Raw genomic sequence first — 19,977 nt, forward strand, 5'->3', positions numbered from 1 at the left:
TTGTGTGAAGGTTAATTTTTCTCTTGAAAAATATCATGATGTGGTGAATCATCATTCAAGTGAAAATAATTTCTTCAGCAGAGCAAAGAACATTTACAGCAAAGAACAAAGGACTGAAAGCCGGTCCACTCGTTGACGCCTGCCCCCTCTGGTCCCTACCTGACCGGAAGCGCTCGTCCCGTGAGTTGGTAGGCCGTGGCTTCTGCTGTTTGGGCGCTGCAGCTGTGGTTTGTGAGGGACCTGGGATCCTATTCTCGGCTTGTAGGGATGGATCTACTCCTGCAAAACAATTTTGTAGGAATATCTTGTGTAAACAATTTGCTTCTCTGGTGATGGAAAAATCCATTTAAAACAGCACATATTTCTCCTATGTTACTACACAGCATGCACCTTACCAAAAATAACAATCTGAGCACATGCACCCTGTGGTGGCCCTTGAAGTCCAGAAGCCCTGTATCTGGAGGTCAGGGACAGAACCATGAATGTCCACTTCTGGCTCTCTCTCCCAAAAGTGCCCAGCCTTCCCTGCCTCACTGTCCACCATCCCCAAAAAGGGTGACCATCACACATCATCCCCGAGACCATCAGCACAACACATGCAGCCACTTAGGGCAGATTCTCTTGGGAAGGTTCTTTAAAAGAATGTTTCTGCATCATAAACATTTCCTGAATCTGCAAAAGCCTGTGTGTCACTTTTCCTGGCACTATCCATGATGTCAACCAACTCAGTAAGAAACATCCCACTAAGCAGTCACTGGGGCATAACCAGTCACCCTTGGACACAGGCAGAAACGTGGGACAGTGGAGAAGTGAGGGGTGCACGTAATAGTGAGTGTCAGGGAGCACGAGGTACAGAAACCTCAGGCACTGACAACCTCAGCCTGTGACGCCTGCTCGCTGTCTCCAAACCCAACACCTGGACGACGTGCTACACTGCTGCCAGGCCCACAGCCCCTGACCACACAGGTCCTGAGGACACAGTATGGGGAGTAAAGGGACGGGGCCCAAGTACACAAGGTCATGAAACAGAATCCATGGTGTTGTTTGAGCTCTAATTGGCTGATATTTGAGAACAGCACAAAGCAAAGCCTTCTGTCATGCTTCATCAAAGTAGTAAGTTTAGATTTATTCTCTAGCTCAAGACGTCTCATAAAAATAGCCAGCAGGCATTCCAGCCCTGTGGACTCCTCCAGCCCTTATCACCTCCTGAAAAGAGGCCATTTGTCCCTGTCTCCAACCCACTGCTGGACACAGTGTGGCAGAGCAACTCTGCGTGACCTGGAGATTCACTGAGACAACACACCACGAGGACACGTGCAAGGACAGCAGGGAACATGGTGGCTCGGGACTCAGCACCACCACCAGGCCAAACTGTAGATGTGTGGGCAGAATAGACGTCACCACTGCTGCTCAGGTGCTACATTTTGGGGTGGCTAGTTACACAGAGCTAGACGATGGGACGACTCCTTCTGGAAGTCAGTGTTTAAGCTCTTCAAAATCTGAGCATATACAAACACATACACACGTAGGATAATAGTGGTCAGCACTGTGACTGGCACTTTGTTCTTGTGACTCGATAAAATTACTCTCAAGTTCGTAATGGAGAATACACAGAGCCTTGTGCATTATGGATTACAAACAGGCATGTCGCAAAGTCATATACATGCATATGGACATCCTTATGCTTGCATTCCAAAATATGGGTGTTTTTATTCTTTGAGATAGATTCATTTATTCCACAAAGATACAAGCCCAATGTGAAGTGACCACACAAGAAAGCAGTACATTTTTAATTTTTACAGGTACCAAGAAATAATTTTCTAAAAGAGTTACAGCAATATACATGCCCATACGCAATGCACGAAAGTGCTATTTCCTCACATCCTTTTCAGCCCTGGGTGCTAAAAATGTTTTTTTAGAATTTTGCCAATCTCACAGGAGGAAAATGGTTTGCTTTAATTTGCACTTCCACACCTGTTAGTGGGGTGAACATAATTTAATGTTTACTGCCCATCCACAATTCCTCTTCCTTGAATTTCTATTCATTTCATCCAGCTAACAAGTTCTCGAAGAAAACCTGCAGGAGGCCCTGCTCTGCTGGGGACACGACCCTGGCCTGTGCACACACCTGAGAGCAGGGGCCCTGAGAGCAGCTGGTGGCAGCTCAGCCATTCTGAAATATTTTCATTTCTAGGGAACCAAACATACCCACTTTCTTTTCCTTTCTAACTTCCAGGTCTCCTATCTTATAAACACCATTCAGAAGTCACTCAAATATTCTCCTGAATGTTATAGTATTTTATAATCACAAACATACTTAGAGCTTTTATCCTTCTCAAGTTCCTGTTGGCTGATGGTGGAGAGGAAGAACCCAGCCCCGTACAGGGCCGGTCCCCACTGTAAGGTGCGGCCTCCTCCCCACGCTCCCTGCAGCACTTCCAGACCGCCCACCCTTCCGCTCACTGGCTCGTCTGCCCCGAACACCCAACACCCTCTTTCAGTGACCATATGTGCACACAGTCCGTTTACCACCCTGAAGGCAGGTCCTTTCTCACTAGGGTTCTTTTTCAACGATGTATTACCTACTCTCAGAACTTTTCTCCTTCAAATGGGTTATTATTTCCAATCCCAGGTTTGGAAATTTTAAAAATCAGCCAGCGGTATTCAGACTGGACTACATAACATTCACAGATTAATTTGCAAACTGACATTTTAGGATACTAACTTTTTCTATTTAGGAAATTGGTATCTTTCTTCATATTTTAGGGTCTTGGCTATTTCTTTCAAATGGATTTTATGATCCTAATATAGGTTCTGTGGCTTTCTTGCTAGATGTATTAATAAGCATTTGACAGTTTATTGCCATTACAAATGTAAATTTTTTCATTACAATATTGCCAGATAAAAGCTATTGATCCTTGCACATCTGTCTTCTATCAGACCAAAAACTCTTACTAACTCTAACGGGTAAGTAAGCAGTCACCTGTGTTTCCAAGGAACGAAATAATACCATCTCTAAGTGCAGATGACTGTCTCCAATATTCATCCTGCCTGTTCTCCTGTCACACTGCAGTGGCAGTGGCCACCGGAGCAGAGTGGCGTCAGAACGGGCATGGCGAGTAACGCTTTCTCACCCTGCTTGGGCTGGGGATGCTACAGTTGTGTCACCTAGTCTGATAGTTGCTGGTGACGTTTATCACATGGGCTTAAAGACACTTTTAACGGTTCCCTTCAATTCCAGTTTTACTCAGAGTTCGCTTTTCTTTTGTTTTGGATTAATGCAAGTCAGTACATAATGAGCCTCCTCGTCCTCTTTTTATTGTTGATTTATTTTAAAATATATCATGCTGACACAGACAGTATAAAGGATGTGTTCAGTTTACAAATTATCACACAGGAGAAAACCGACGTGAAAACTGCCCTGGGAAGGAAATAAACACTCGAGCGCCTTCGGAGCCCCTGCACAACCACCTCACACCACGATGACATGGGGGGCTGACTTCGGTGCAAACCACTCCCTTGTCTTTACCAACTACACAAGAGTTCCTCAACAGCGCCGTCTGGCGTGTTTTTTCAAGTTATACTGCCTGTATCCCTTCGTGATTGTTTCCTTCACTCCCCATCGTGTTGATGAGATTCATCCTTGCTGCTGCGTGTCGGTCTTCAAGCTTTCCACTGGGTGGACTCTGCCGACGGACATGTGAGTTCTTGGCACTTCAGGGATGTAAGAAACATTCTTGTGCACAGAGAGAGGACAAGGTGCAAATGTCTGCCCAAACCACGTGTGCACCCAAAGGACAGCTGCTGGTCACCTCTGCCCCTCGTCAGCTATACCAGCTGTCCACACCCCACTGTTTAAATCCCTTCCAACAACCCAAGGTAGGTTATGGCTCTAATCCACATTTCTCTGATTACTGCTGAGGTTAAACATTTTTTTGTCTGCTTGTTGGCTAGTAGGGTTTCTCCTTACAACATAGTGATTCAAGTCTTCAGCCCCATTTTTCTAGTGGGCTTTTTTTTTTTTTTAATCATGTTGGGGGTCTTTCTTGCTATTTAAGCTTAATTAATTACAATTAAATTAAAAATTCAGTCTCTCGGTTACACTAGCCATATTTCAAGTGCTCAACAGCCATACATGGCTAATGGTTACAGAACATTGCCATTATCACAAAAAGTTAATAAATAGGGAATATGCCAATGTTAAACTCTAAAATCAATTTTTAAGTCAAGTTTGGTGAGAAAAATGACGGTTAGAAAACAGTTGAGTGTGTTGACTTTACCTTGAATAAGCGGGATATAGCGTGCAAGCAGTTTTGCCCGTTTCTTTTCATACCCTTTTTGAGTGATGTCACCTAAAACGACAGTGGAAAAAGACAATTACATCTCCTCCAGAGTTCCAAAATTTCTGGATTAAAAATTAATTCATAATGGAGAAACTTGAAACACTAATGCATTGTATGATGCATCCATACAATGGAATACTAGCAGTAAAAAGGAACAAACCATTGACATATACAACAATCTGGAGAGAGTTCACATGAACATTGGAAAGAAGCCAGGCTCAAAGGGCTACGTGCTGATTTATTCCATTTGTATGACAGTCTGGAAAAGATAAAACTATAGGGACAGAGAAGACAGTGGCTGCCAGGACATGGGCATGAGAAAACGGCTGAGTACAGTGGGGAACAAGGGAATCTGGGGGTTCATGACACTGCTCTGTTGCGATGGTGATGGCGGCCCATGACAGCACATGCTGGTCAAAACCTGCTAGAACTGCACACCGGAAGAGAGACTTTTATTGTAGGTCAATAATACTTTAATGTTTAAAAACTGCATTTGGTATTCCCTAAGAGCCTGTCAGAAATGCAGACTTTAAAAAAATTTAATAACAAATTTAAAAATAAAAATTTTTACAGTTTAAAAAACAAAAAAAAAAAAGAGAGAAAGAAAGAAAAGTAGCCTCCTGGGCCACACTATCGAACATGAGCCCGCATTTTACCAAGATCCCGAAGCGGCTCCTGTGCAGGTTCGTGCTGTGGAAGAGCTGGTCTCAGGCCAAAGCACACCTCTGAGCAACGAACTCAGGCACAGGCGTGGCTGTTCTGACAAATCACCAAAAGAAGAACAACCTAAAAATGAATTAAACCACCAGGAACAAGACAGGAAGTGTGTCTTCATGGAAACCCTTCTCGATCTATGTGCACGTTCGGTTTCCTAGAGAACTTGGCATGCCCAAAGTGAATGTGTCACGCTTTAGAGATTTTATTTAGACCAGAAACGTACATTACAATTTCCACTGGTAGCTTGTTTGGACACACTTTCTTCAATGGAAAGTTTTAATGTTTTGTAACCGCTCCTCACTCTCCCAGCCCCTGTTCCGATCAGACAAGCATGGGGGCAGGCTGCGGAAATCAGGAGACATGAGCGGCTATCATCGAGGGATGCTTTACCAAGTATTTTCTGTATATGAACTCCAGAGAGAGAGTCAGGGAGGGGCAGAGAGAAGGAGAAAGGATCCGAAGCAGGCTCTGCATTGACAGCAGAGAGCCCGGACGCTTGACCGACTGAGCCACCAGGCTATACGAACTCTTGACTGCAGAATTTGTTGTGTCAAAACACCCAACAACACTGAATGTGTCACATCTAAGTTAAGACTCACTGAGAGTCTCGGCATTAATACACCATCCTACAGAAGACGATTCTGGGGTCAGGGAAGCACCAGGCCAGGTTACCTCAAGTTCCCAGCGGGTCAGGCACTGCTTTAACCACAGCTCATTCAGTCCAGTCCTCCCCGGCGAGCCCGTCTTGTTTATCTCTTCTGCGCTTTATTTATCCCTCTGTCCTCACCTTATTCCCCCCGCCACCCCTACAGAAAACTAGCCTTAATTTGAATTTGTTCTGCAGAATGTATACTAGTTTGTGTCCTTGTATTTTTACTTTACCTAAATGGCATTATATTGCAAATCTCACTCTGCCTATTTTTTCCCCTGCTAAGCACTCCATTTTTAACATGAGTCAATCCATGATGCAGTGAGCATGCCTAATCCCCTGCGAATTGCCATGGCCCATGGGGGTGCACTGTCGTTGTCCTACCCACTCACTGGACACTCACAGACCCCAATCTGGGCCAGGATATGATTGTACAATTCAGCTTATTAATTTTTAATTTAGGAACAACTTTAAAGTGCATGTATTTTTTATAGAAGTATCTACTAAAAAATGTTTCCTCTGAAATATATGAAAATATGTAATTAAGACAAACTTAAATGAAAACTAAATACTGTTACACTAAACTAAAACTGATAAATCCCTATTTAAAAGCAGAGCATTTGATTTTCCAGGATATTTAAAAATTAAGTATTCATTTCCTAGAAAGGGCTCCTTCTTAGGTCCCCATTTCAAAGGACCATTTACACGGTAAAGGTGTCAAAGAGCATTCAGAAATTAAACGTTAACTCCCTGCTTCATGCCTGTGATATTACAAAAGCAGTCTCGTGTTTTTTAGTGAACCAGTTGAACACAACCAGCTACACATTTTCATGTGTAACCAGTTACCATACTTCACCCATCCAACTTAGACACTAACCCAACACGCCACTGAATGCAACACTTCTACCCACACAAAGAGCAAGGTAGGATTCCAAAACAGAATGCAGATACAAAACTAATAAGCTAATAAAAAAGAGACTCAAATAGAAGTTTTCGGAACCCAAGTTCAGTAAACACTAAAGAGACAAACAGCAGAGCCAAACTCCCCACCTAGCTGCACAAAACTGGGGTAACGCTGACCCGACAGTTGAAGGCAATCTCAGTCAGACTAATGCTCGCCCCTGGCTGAGCACCCCAGCACCTGGGGGACTTGGGGAAAATGCCAGGACCCATCCTTCTCTCGTGGTCTGTGGGCTGGTAGCTGTTCTTACCAGCCCTCCAGGAAGGGGTATGATACTGAGCCAGAGCTCAGGTTGACCTCCATTGCTGCAAGCCAAAGTCACTTAAGATTACAAATGCAAAATCTCAAATGATACCTTCAAGTCCCAACCACAGTTTTGTTTTTTTTTTAGTGTTTATTTATTTATTTTGAGAGAAAGAGAGAGAGAGAGACCGAGCAGGGAGAGAGGGAGACAGAGAATCCCAAGTAGGCTCCACACTGTCAGCACAGAGCCCAATGTGGGGCTTGAACCCACAAACTGTGAGATCAGGACCCGAGCCGAAATCAAGAGTTGGATGCTTAACTGACTGAGCCACCCAGACACTTCTCCAACCACACTCTCTAAAAGCCTATTCTCAAAATCATTCAACAATTCCTTAAGGTCACAGCAACAAGGATAGGCAATGCACATTACATATAACAGCAAATAACGGGAGACAACTTAATCTTTCATCAAAAGGAAAGAAAGAAAGAAAGAAAGAAAGAAAGAAAGAAAGAAAGAAAGAAAGAAAGAAAGAAAGAGAAGAAAGAATTAAATATACTGCCATAAATCATCACTGCAGAATACAGTTGGTCCTAAAAAAATGCCTTGGTATTTGGAAGGTAAGGGATAGGTATCACTTAACATAGATTCATGATATCCTATTAAGTAAAAGCAGCAAGTTGAAAAACTATACACATAAAGAATGATCTAATTCTGGGAATTAAAACTATGCATAATTAAAACTATGCATGTGTCCAGGTGTGTACATTTTCCTCCAGGAAATATCTGGAGGGATGCCCAATTATTAATAGTGATTCATTTATTTAGCTTGGGGTGGGTGTGAGGAATATTTTGTTTTTTACTTCATATACTTTTGAACTCTTTACATTTCTTAGCACAATAGTTATAATTAAGAATATATGGAAAATAGTTTGATAATGTACTATGGTTATGTAAGATGTTATTGCGGAAACTGAATGAATTCTATGTACTATTTCTGTAACTTGTGAGACTAAAATTATCTCAAAATAAAAAGTTAAAAATACATGGGAGAGACTATATAAAATTGGTCTTATTCCTTTTTCAAGTGACAAAATTTCCCAGTGAAACCATCTGGACATGCAGATTTACTTTCCAGAAGGTTGTTCCCCCCCCCACCCCCTTCTTTTATTTTGCTTAATTAAAGCTTTATATATTTCTTAAAGCAGTTTCAAGTTCATAGCAAAATTGGGGGCAAGATAGAGTTCCTATCTAGAGTATCCTATCCTAGACCCCCTGCCCTGACACATGCACCCCTCCCCACATTCTGAACATCTTCCATCAGGGTAGTACATGGTTTCAACTGATGAACTATATGGATACGTAATAATCACCCAAAGTCCACAGTTTAGTTATGGTTCACTCTTGGTGTACGTTCTGTGGGTTTGGACAAATGTATAATAATATATATCCATCATTATGATGTCCTAGAGTATTTTCACTGCTCTAAAAATCCTCTGTGCTCTGCTATTCATCCCTCCCCCCACCCCTCAGCCCCAGGCAACCACTGATCCTTCTACTGTCTCCACAGTTTTCTGGAATGTCATATAGTTTTAATCATACAGTAACCTTTCATATTGACTTCATTTAGTAATATGCGTTTAAGTTTCTTCCATGTCTTTTCTTGGCTTGACAGCTCATTTCTTTTGTTGAATAATATTCCATTGGGTGGATGAACCAGTTTATTTACCTGTTTACCTACTGAAGGGCATCCTGGTTGCTTCCAAATTTTGGAAATTATGAATAAACCTTCTGCAAACAACTGTGTGCAGGTTTTTGTATGGACATGTTTTCATTTCCTTTGGGTAAATACCAAAGAATGCGATTACTGGGTCGTATGGTAAGAGCATGTTTAGTCTTATAAGAAACCACCAAACTGTCTTCCAAGGTGGTTGCATCGCTCTGTTTTCCCACCAGCAGTGAATGAGCATTCCTGTTGCTCCACAGAGCCTGTGTTGTGTTGCTCCACATCCTTGCGATTAGTGTTGTCATTATTCTAAATTGTGGCCATTCTCATAGGTAGGTAGTGGTATCTCATTATTGTTTGAATTGGCACTTCCCAGATGACATATGAATGTGGAGCATCTTTTCATATGCTTATTTCCCATCTCTATGTCTTCTCTGGTGAGGGGTCTGTTAAGGTCTTTGGACCATTTTTCAATCAGATTGTTTGTTTCCTTACTGTTGAGTTTGAAGAATTCTTTGTATATTTTGGGTAATAGTCCTTTATCAGATGTGTTTTTTGTAAACAATGGCCTGTCTTCCCTTCTTAACCCCAGCTTTTGCAGAGCAGTTTTTAATTTTAACAGAGTGTATCTTTTCAATTATTTATTTCATGGATTGTGCCTTCGGTGTCATATCCAAAAAGTCATCACCATACCCAAGTTCACCTAGTGTTTCTCCTATCTTCTATCAACTAGTTTTACAGTTCTGCATTTTTACATTTAGGCATGAAATCCATTTTCAGTTAATTTTTGTGAGGGGTGCAAGGTTCATTTTCTTTGCATATAGACGTCCAGTTGTTCCAGCACCATTTGTTGGAAAGACCATCTTTGCTCCACTGTACGGACTTTGCTCTTCTGTCAAAGATTAATTGGCTATATTTATATGGGCCTATTTCTGGCTTCTCTGTTCTCCATTGAGAACAGAATTTGTCTAATCTGTTGTCAACACCACACTGTCTTGATCACTGTAGCTCTACAGTGAGTCCCGAAGTCAGATAGTGTCAGTCTTCCAACTTTGTTCATCTCCTCCATGTGTTGGCTATTCTGGGTCTTTTGTGGCTATTGACAAACTGGTTCTCAAGTTTGTAAGAAGAGACAAACTTGCTGGTATTCTTTTTAATTTTTTTTTTTTTTTGAGAAAGAGAGAGAGAGAGAGAGCACGCAGGGGAAGGGCAAAGAGAAAGGGAGAGGATCTGAAGTGGGTTCTGTGTTGACAGCAGAGAGCTTGATGTGGGGCTTGAACTCATGAACTGTGAGATCATGACCTGAGTTGAAGTCAGATGCTAAACGGACTGAGCCAACCAGATGCCCCATAAACTGATATTTGGAGATTACATTCAATCTATTGATCAACTTGGGAAGAACTGACATCTTCACAATATTGTCTTCCTGTCCGTGAACACAGAATATCTCTCCACTTATTTAGTTCTTCTTTATCAGTGTTTTGTAGTTTTCTTCACACAGATTTTATACATATTTTGTTTTATACTTAAGTATTTGATTTGGGGGGTGCTCATGTAAATAGTATTGTGGGGGGGTTTTTGTCTTGTTTTTTTTCATGTTTATTTATTTTTGAGATGGTGGGGAAGGGCAGAGAGAGAGGGAGACACAGAATCTGAAGCAGGCTCCAGGCTCCATCTGAGCTGTCAGCACAGAGCCCAACACAGGGCTCAAACCCACAAACCCTCAGATCATGACCTGAGCTGAAGTTGGATGCTTAGCCAACTGAATGAGTCACTCAGACACCCCTTAATTTTAAATTCCACTTGTTCCATGATGGTATATAGGAAAGTCATGGACTTTCCACATACTGACCTTGTATCATGAACCTGGCTACAACTGTCTATTAGTTCCAGGGTTTTGTTGTTTTTTTTTGTTTTTTTTGTTTTTTGTTTTTTTTTTTTTGGTGGGGGGTGGAAGGCTTGTTAATCCTTTTGGATTTTTTTTTTTTTTAATTTCCCCCTTAAAAAATTTTTTTTAAGATTTTAAATAATCTCTACACCCAGAAGGTGGGGCTGGAACTCACAGCCTTGAAGTCAGGAGTTGCATGCTCCACTGACTGAGCCAACCAGGAACCCCTCCATGTTCTACATAGACAACCATGTTATCTATGAACAAAGACCATTTTATTTTTTCCTTCCCAACCTGTATACCTTTTATTTCCTTTTCTCATCGCATTAGCTAGAACTTCCACTACAATGTCAAAAAGGGAATGGTGAGGGGAGTCATCCTTGCCTTAGGTCTGTTCTTACAGGGAAAGCTTCGAGCTCCTCCCCATTAAGTATGATGTTAGGTGTGTGTGTGTGTGTGTGTGTGTGTGTGTGTGTGTGTGTGTTTTAAGTTTTTAAAGTTTATTTATTTGAGAGAGAGAGAGAGAGAGAGAGAGAGAGAGAGAGAGAGAGAGAACGTGAGCAGGGGAAGGGTAGAGAGAAGGAAAGAGAGAATCCCAAGCAGGCTCTGTACTGTCAGTGCAGAGTCTGACACAGGGCTCCAATTCACCATGAACCATGAGATCATGACTTGAACCGAAATCAAGAGTTGGACACTTAAGCGACTGAGCCACCCAGGCACCCAGCTGTGGGGTTTTTTTTTTTATAGATATTGTGCTTTATCAAGTTGAGGAAGTCCCCTTCTATTCCCAGTTTACTCAGTTTTTATCTTGAATAAGTGCTGGGTTTTGCCAATTGCTTTTGCTGCATCTTTGTACATATTGTGAAATGAACACAATAAACTCTAGTCAGCCATCACCACAGAGTTACAATTTTTTTCTTGTGAGGAGAACTTTTAAGATCTTCTCTCTTAGAAACTTCCAAATATCACCATGTGATTTTCTTTCTTTAGCCTGTTGCTGTGATGAACTCCATTAATTGATTTTCAAATGTTGAACCAGCCTTGCAGACTTGGGATAAATCCTGCTTGGTCATAGTATATAATTCTTTTTATACATTGTTGGATTCAATTTGCTAATATTTTGAGGACTTTTGCATCTATGTTCATGAAAGATATTGGTCTATAGTTTTATCTTGTAATGTCTTTGTCTGGTTTTGGTATTAGGGTAATGCAGGCCTCATAGAATGAAGTATTCCCTCTGCTTCCATTCTATGAAACAGACTTCGAAGAATGGCTCTTATCTCCTCCTTAAGTGTTTGGTAGAATTCCCCAATGAACCCATCTGGGCCCAGTGCTTTCTATCTTGAAAGGCGATAATTTTTTTATTATTATTATTTTTTAATTTACATCCAAGTTAGTTAGCATATAGTGCAATAATTATTTCAGGAGTAGAATCCAGAAAGGTGATTAATTACTGATTCAATTTATTTTTTAAATAGTTTTCTTTAATGTTTATTTAGTTTTGAGAGAGAGAGAGAGCACAAGCAGGGGAGGGGCAGAGAGAGAGAGAGGGAGGCATGCAATGTGAAGGCTCCAGGCTCTGAGCTGTCAGCACAGAGCCCGACACGGAGCTCAAACCCAAGATCGTGACCTGAGCCGAGGTTGGACACTTAACCAACTGAGCCACTCAGGCAACCCCGATTCAATTTCTTTATTAGATATAGGCCTATTCAGATCGTCTATTTCTTCTTGTGTGAGTTTGGCAAACTATATCTTTCAAGGAGTTGGTCCTTCTCATCTAGGTTATCAAATTCAGGGGAACAGAGTTGTTCATAGTATTCCTTTATTATCCTTTTTTTTTTAAATGTTTTTAATGCTTATTTATTTTTAAGAGGGGGAGAGAGAGACAGAGCATGAGAAGGGGAGGGGCAGAGAGAGAGGGAGGCACAGAATCCAAAGCAGGCTCCAGGCTCCAAGCTGTCAGCACAGAGCCCGATGTAGGGCTAGAACTCAGGAACTGTGAGATCATGATCCGAGCCGAAGTTGGACGCTCAACCAACTGAGCCACCGAGGTGCCCCACTTTATTATCCTTTTAATATCCAAAGATCAGTATGATTTTCCTTTCATTTCTGACATTAGTAATTTGTGTCCTTTTTAAAAAATTTTTTGAAGTTTATTTATTTTGAGAGACAGAGACAGTATGATCAGGGCAGGGGCAAAGAGAGACGGAGACAGAGAATCCCAAGCAGGCTCCACACCACCAGCACAGAGCTCAACGCAGGACTCAACCCCACAAAACCATGAGATCATGACCTGAGCTGAAACCAACAGTTGGATGCTTAACCAACTGAGACACCGAAGCACCCCATGTGTCCTCTCTTTTGTAATTAGTCTAGCTAAAGACTTATTAAATTCACTGATTTACAAAGAACCAGCTTTTCCATTGACTTCTGGGGTTTGGTTCATTTATTTCTGCTCTAATTATCTCTTTTATTCTATTTAGTTTTGCTTTAATTTGCTCTTCCTTTTATAGTTTCCTAAGAAGGAAACTTGGGTTATTGATTTTTTAAACGGATATAATTGACATATAACATCATATTAAAGCTTCAGGTGTACAACATGATTTGATACTTGTATATATTGTGAAATGAACACAACTCTAGTCAGTCATCACGACAGATTTACCGTTTTTTTCTTGTGAGGAAAACTTTTAAGATCTGTTTTCTTAGCAGCGTCCAAATACCACCAGTCTGTTCTCTGTTATCTATGAGCTCTGGTTTGTTTTGTTTTGTTAGATTCCACATATAAATGATATACATAGGGACCCCTGGGTGGCTCAGTCAGTTAAGCATTTGACTCTTGATCTAGGCTCAGGTCATGATCTCACAGTTCATGGATTGGAGCCCGCCCCCACCATGTTGGGCTCTGTGCTGACAGTATAGAGCCTGCTTGGGATTCTCTCTGTCTCTCTGCTCCTTCCCCCCCGCCAAATAAATAAACTTTAAAAAATAATATATTTGTGTGTGTGTGTGTGTGTGTGTGTGTGTGTTCAATGTATACGTTTCCCTTTAAACACTGCTTTTGCTGCATCCCACAAATTTTGATAAGTTGTATTTTTATTTTCATTTAGTTCAAAATATTTTAGAATTTCTCTTGAATTTCTCTTTTGACCTGTGTTATTTAGAAGTATGTTGTTTAATCTCTACACTTTTTTAAAAAGTTTATTTATTTTGAGAGAGACAGAGACAGTGTGAGGGAAGGGGCAGAGAGAGAGGGAGAAACAGAATCCCAAGCAGGCTCTGCGCTGCCAGCACAGAGCCCAAGGTGGGGCTTGAACTCACAAAACCGTGAGATCATGAACTGAGCTGAAACCAAGAGTCAGACGCTTAACCGACTGAGTCACCCAGGTGCACATAATTTGAGTTCTCTTTGTTATTGATTTCTAATTTAATTCTGTTGTGGTTTGAGAGCAACACTGTATGATTTCTATTCTTTTAAATCTGTGAAGATGTGTTTTATGGCCCAGAATGTGGTCTACCTTGGTGAATGCTTCATGTGGGCTTGAAAAGAAACTGTATTCTGCTGTTGTTGGATGAAACAGTCTACAGATATCCATTATCCAGCAGATAGATGATATTGTTTGAATTCAAGTGTGTCTTTACTGATTTTGTTTGCTGGATCTGTCCTTTTCTGACAGAGGGGTGTTGAAGTCTCCAGCTATGATAGTGAATTCATCTATTTTTCTTTGCAATTCTATTCATTTTTTGCCTCACAGAGTTCGATGTCCATTGTGAGGTATATACACATGAAAAACTGTCATGTTTTTAATGGAGAAAACCATTAATGACCCCTTTATCATTATGTAATCCCTCTTTCCCTAATAACTTTCCTTGCTTTAAAGGTTCTGATAATACCTCAGCAGGTTAGGCTTTGGTTAACTGGTTTCCCCCTGAAGGCAGACTTTGTTGTGAACAAAGTGCTTAAGAGTATTTCAAACCGACCCTTCCCCACCCCCACCCCCGGCCCCCCAACGCTCCCACTCCCTTCCCCTGCCAAAAGCCTGAAGGGATTTTTCTCCCGTATTTACTGTGGAAAACTGGTCAAGCTCCTGGTGGTAAATTTTGCAATGTTGTGTGGACTCCCTTATGAATGAGTCTCCCTGGAGATTTTAACTCTCAGAGTTGTCCACACCAGGCTTCCAGCACTAGTTCCCATGAGGGCTTCTGATCACTGAGGCTCTGCTCTGGGGAGATGACGACCTGTATTCACCTGTCTCTCCCATCTTGGAAGCTGTGGTTCGCCTGTATCTTCCCCTTTCTTACAGATCCAAGAAAAGCTGCAGATTTTTCAATCTGTTCAGCTTTTTACTTGTCAAGATTGAATGGCAACTTTCAAGCTTCTTACATATGAAGAAACCAGAGGGTTTTTAACTTATGAATTCAATTTGTTATAGGACTATTCAGGTTATTTGTCTCTTTGGATAAGTTTTGGTCAGTAGTCTGTGATTTTCAGGAAATTGTACACTTCATCTAAGTTGTTGAATGTGTGTAGGGCTATTAATAGGATTCCTTTATTATCCTTTTAATGTCTGTGGGATCTATGGTAATATCCTCCCCTTTCATTCTTGATACAGGTAATTTGTGTCTTGTCTATTCTTGGGGGTTTATCAATTTTATCATCTTTTTAAAGAACTGGTGTTTTGGTTTCATTGATTTTTCTCTATTGTTTTTCTGTTTTCAATTTCATTGATTTCTGCTCTTATCGTTTTCCTTCTATTAGGGAAATTCAAACTAAAACCACGATGAGATACCACGCTACACCTATTAGAATGGCTAAAATAAAAAATACTAATGGAATCAAGTGCTGACAAGGATGTGGAACAATAGAACTATTATATATGGCTGGTAGGTATGTAAATGGTACAGCCACTCTGGAGAACAGTTTGGAAGTTTTTTATAAAGTTAAACATATACTCAACATAGGACCCAGCAATTCTACTCTTAGCTATCTACCCTCGAGAAATAAAAACACTTATGTTCATGCAAAAACCTGTATACACGTTTACAGCAACTTTATTCATAATCACCCCAAACTGGAAACAGCCCAATTGTCAAATGAACGGATAAAAAGACCATGGTATAACCATAGCAAGTAATATTACTCTGTAATAAAAAGGAACAGACTGTTGACATATACAAAAATGTAGATGAATCTCAAAAATATGCTAAGTGAAATAAGCCAGTCTCAAAAGGTTACACACTGTATGACATTCTTCAACAGACAAAACCCACAGGGATGAAGAGCAGATTAGTGGTTACTAGGCATTAAGGGTGGGAAGGGGTGACTGAATAGGGATAGCATGAGGCATACCTGGGGGTGATGGAGCTGTTCTGTATCCTGATTATCATGGTGGTTGACATGAATCTGTAGGGTGTGAAGATTCACAGAGCTGTACATGAAAAGAAAAAAATCTACTCGACTGTATGCTAATTAAAAATTAAAAAACGAACAAATACATGTGTACCATAGGAGGGGCTACAGGGACAGAAGGGATGGCGAGACAGGCAAGGGGTGCCCCCACTAGAACTTTCCTCAGGTACCTACCTGTGAGGTAGGCAAAAGAGAAGTCACCAGTTACAAATCAGAGCCCCAAAGCCTGAGAGGAACATCTGACATAAAAAAGTGCTTCAGGCAGGCAGCAGCTGGGTAATCGATACAGACCAAGTGTGACCGAGGAAGGAGCAGCCGTTCAGGGCAGGGCACAATAGGCAGGAGCCTCAGAGCCCAGGCAGAATCCAATCTGGCCCAAACGGCCCTTCAGTAGGCTGCCTTGACCACTTCAAGTTCAGCGCCAACCAGAGATCAGATGCTTACCAGAGACCTTGGACCCAAGTGAGCTAGACAGTGTTCATTCCTTTAGAAAGGGTATTGGCCCCTACTGTGTCCCCAAAGAAGGGGTCCAAGAGTCTACTGCGGCCCAGTCCAGTCCATACATGCCTACTCAAGCTCCCAAGGCAGGGATATCTGTGCTATCACAGCTGTGCATGTTCACAACTGCTGCTGGACTGGACACCACCTGCTGGAAGTGACCAAAGGGAAGAAGGCAAAGAAGCAACAAAAAGAGGGATGGTAGGCACACAGGGCTCCACACCTGATCACTGTAGAACTTCCAGACAGACCTCTACAAAGAAAACCAGGCAGGCCAGAGCCTGTGACCCAGGAAAAGAGGTAGGGAAAATCTGTTAGAAAACCTAAAGATTAATATTTTGTTTGTTGGTACCATGTGTTGGTTAATAGTGGTTCCTGAACTCAATATAAGCAGGTGGGAATTTCACACTGCAAGTCTTAAAAGTTTCCTAAACAATAGTCTTAAATACACAGATCTAGTGCACAACAGCAGAACCTGACTGCAGAGTTTAAATTATTTATGGTCAACGTTGAAGAGCATTCATTAAATATGTTTCCATAGTAGGGATGGAGTGTCTATTCTCTCGTATGTGATTAAAAACAAGCTTTCCAGGTGTTGTTTAATAAATATTATTTTCTTTTCTCTCTGTAAAGTTTTTAATAAACTACAGAAAATAAGTTGATTAAACTCAAAATATATATATATTTGTATGTATATTTACATTTATACACACACACACACACACACACACACACACACGAATTCTATTTAATGGCAGTGGCAGACGGGGGCTCAAACCAACTTTCCCAATGAAAACAACAAGAAAGACTGAATTAAAAAATGTTTTTAAAAACTGTTGGAAGACACCAAAGCACTAACAAAGAAGTGAAGAACTGGAGGCCAACTTTTCCCCTGGAGGGGTCTGACAATTTAAAAAGTAGCAACCAAGTGGCTAAGCTAAGCAGAGCTTTGACAGACTCACGGAACTGAGCACTCGCCAAGGAGGAGGAGGCCCACAAACACTCGGTCATTTGAGATTTGGAGAGACCACACTCTTGGGTATGAACTGGAAATAAGAGTAGCCTTCACAGGGTCAAGAGCTAGTTTCAAATCATTCTCTCCATATCTGGATTAACGTGATCTTGGACTGTACACACCCCATCCCATTCACGTGCAAGAAGCAAAAGTAAACCCTTTATGCAGAAACACAGAAACATCTAGAGTCACAAATCATTGCTACGCCTACAGTGTCTCTGGCCTATAGACAACAGGAAGCTGTGACTACAAGCCATGAAAACCAATAGATAATAGGAAGATACAGACAAGAAAGCCACATAATGGAGTTTTAAAACAACCATAATCAACATGTTCAAGGAATTAAAAAGCAAGATTGTGTTTAAAAAAAAAAAAAGTTGGGGGGGAGGGCGGTGTGCCTGGGTGGCTTAGTTGGTTAAGCATCCGACTTTGGCTCAGGTCATGATCTCACGGCTTGTGAGTTCGAGCCCCACGTTGGGCTCTGTGCTGACAGCTTAGAGCCCGGAACCTGCTTCCGATTCTGTGTCTCCCTCTCTCTCTGCCCTTTCCCCGCTCACTCTGTTTCTCTCTCTCTCTCAGAAATAAATAAACATTTAAAAAAAATTGTTTTAAGTTAATTCTATGCCTGAAAAATACTGTATCCCAAATCCAGGAATAAATTTCACAAAAGATACATAAGACTACTAAACAGAAACTAAAAGCACTGTTGAGGTAGAGTTTAAAAGAGCTAAAGAAATGAAGGGATATAGCACATCTGTGAATCTGAGCACTCAATACTGTAAAGATATCATTTCTGTCCAAATAGATCCTTAGAGTCTGAGTAATTATAATTAAAACTCTTGCAGGGTGTGTGTGTGTGTGTGTGTGTGTGTGTGTGTGTAGAAATAGACAGGCTGATGCTAAAACGTACATGGAAAATGCAAAGGGCCAAGATCAGCAAATCAAACTTGAAAACTAAAAGGGGCAGACTTTCCCAGACACGGAGCCTCACCGTTACGCTACAGTACAGAGAGGCAGGAAGGCTAAAATGAACAAGGAGAGCAACGGAGCAGCAATCAGTGGAAAGCAGTGGGGAAAAGATGGCCTTTTCCATAAATGTGCTGGGTCAACTGAATATCCACACGAAACAGAAATGAAATGACTCTTTTCTCACAAAACTCAACTCCAGGTAGATTATGCATCTAAATGTGAAAGATCAATAAAGCTCTTAAAAATAATATAAAAAAATATCTTCATGACCATGAGGTAGGGAAAGAACTCTTAAATATGACACAAAGATTACTAACCATAAAGGAAAAAACAAAAATGACCTGCAATACAATTCACAAAGAGGTAATAAGGAACAAATAGTAAAAGAAAATATTCTCTCCCCTAAGTATATTGCAGACCTTGAGGTGAGTGGATTCATTACTGAAGCCGCTATAACAAATTACCACAAACTTGGTGGTGGCTTAAAATAAGAAAAATTCACTCACTCACAGTTCTGGAGGTCAGAAGTCCAAAATCAGTTTCACTGAGCCCAAATGAAGGTGACAAAAGAGCCACACTACCTCTTAAGACTCCGGGAGAGAAGTCTCCCAGCTTAAGACTTAAGACTCTTCCAGCTTGAATGCCAGCATGCCCTGAGTTGGGGCCACATCACTCCAGTCTCTGCCTTGAAGCCCATCCGCCTCTCCTCCTCTGTGTGCATCCAATCCCCCTCTGCCTCTCTCTTCTAAAGACACTTTTGAGGGGTGCCTGGGTGGCTTAGTCAGTTGGGCATCTGACTTCGGCCCAGGTCATGATCTTGCGGTTTGTGAGTTTGAGCCCCACGTCGGGCTCTGCACTGACAGCTCAGAGCCTGGAGCCTGCTTCGGATTCTGTCTCCCGTCTCTCTCTGCCCCTCCCCCACTCTCACGGTCTCTCTCTCTCTGTCTCAAAAATAAAAACATAAAAAAAAAATTTTCAAAAGACACTTTTGATGGTATGTCATTTCCATCCAAAAAAATCCAGGTAACTCATCTCAAGATCAAGTTAGTCATATCTGCAAAGACTCTTTTTCCAAATATAGTAATGTTCACAGGTTCCAACTATTAGGACATGATGGGGTGGGGGGGTACCACCAATAAATGCATTACAATGTGTGACCAATAAAAAATATGCACGAATCTTTAAAACTGCTATGCCCTTCGGAAGAGGAACACGTGTACTCCTCGAGCCACTTTGGGAAGAGCAAACATCTCCAGGTCCACAATGCCAGATCTACCCTAACAAAGCGGCCACACAGAGAAACTGTACGACTGTGGTCTAGCAGGAGCACATCGACCCACGGAATACGACAGAAGCTGTGGCCAGAACAGGCTGATAGTCGGATGCAGAGCAAGCCTGCCTTGATCCACCCTGGACCCACTTACTCCAGCACTGAGTCCACTTCGACCCCTATACCGTCTGCCAACCGCCACCCTCCGGGCCTGGCCAGGTCTGAAGGCACTCTCCATTGCCCTCTTTTCCCGAGCTCTTCCCCATGCTGGCTTGCATCTGAGCTCCTAG

General features: G+C 41.6%; 1 protein-coding gene across 8 annotated transcripts in view; it reads right to left on the reverse strand.

The window, feature by feature from the left end:
* The window catches only part of DIP2A (disco interacting protein 2 homolog A), a 116,908-nt gene that overhangs the window by 79,050 nt on the left and 17,881 nt on the right, over positions 1-19,977 (reverse strand). For 7 of the 8 annotated variants that reach the window (XM_043593340.1, XM_043593339.1, XM_043593335.1 and 4 more), the window contains exons 2-3: positions 4,281-4,352; positions 160-279 (exon numbers count right to left, since the gene is read on the reverse strand). In XM_043593340.1, the coding sequence (XP_043449275.1) occupies positions 160-279; positions 4,281-4,352 (192 nt within the window). Of the gene's footprint in view, positions 1-159; positions 280-4,280; positions 4,353-15,875; positions 15,955-19,977 lie in introns of all 8 variants that reach the window. The other variant, XM_043593341.1, reaches the window with a different exon arrangement.

Source organism: Prionailurus bengalensis, chromosome C2 (genome assembly GCF_016509475.1).
Source record: "Prionailurus bengalensis isolate Pbe53 chromosome C2, Fcat_Pben_1.1_paternal_pri, whole genome shotgun sequence".
NCBI lineage: Eukaryota > Metazoa > Chordata > Mammalia > Carnivora > Felidae > Prionailurus > Prionailurus bengalensis.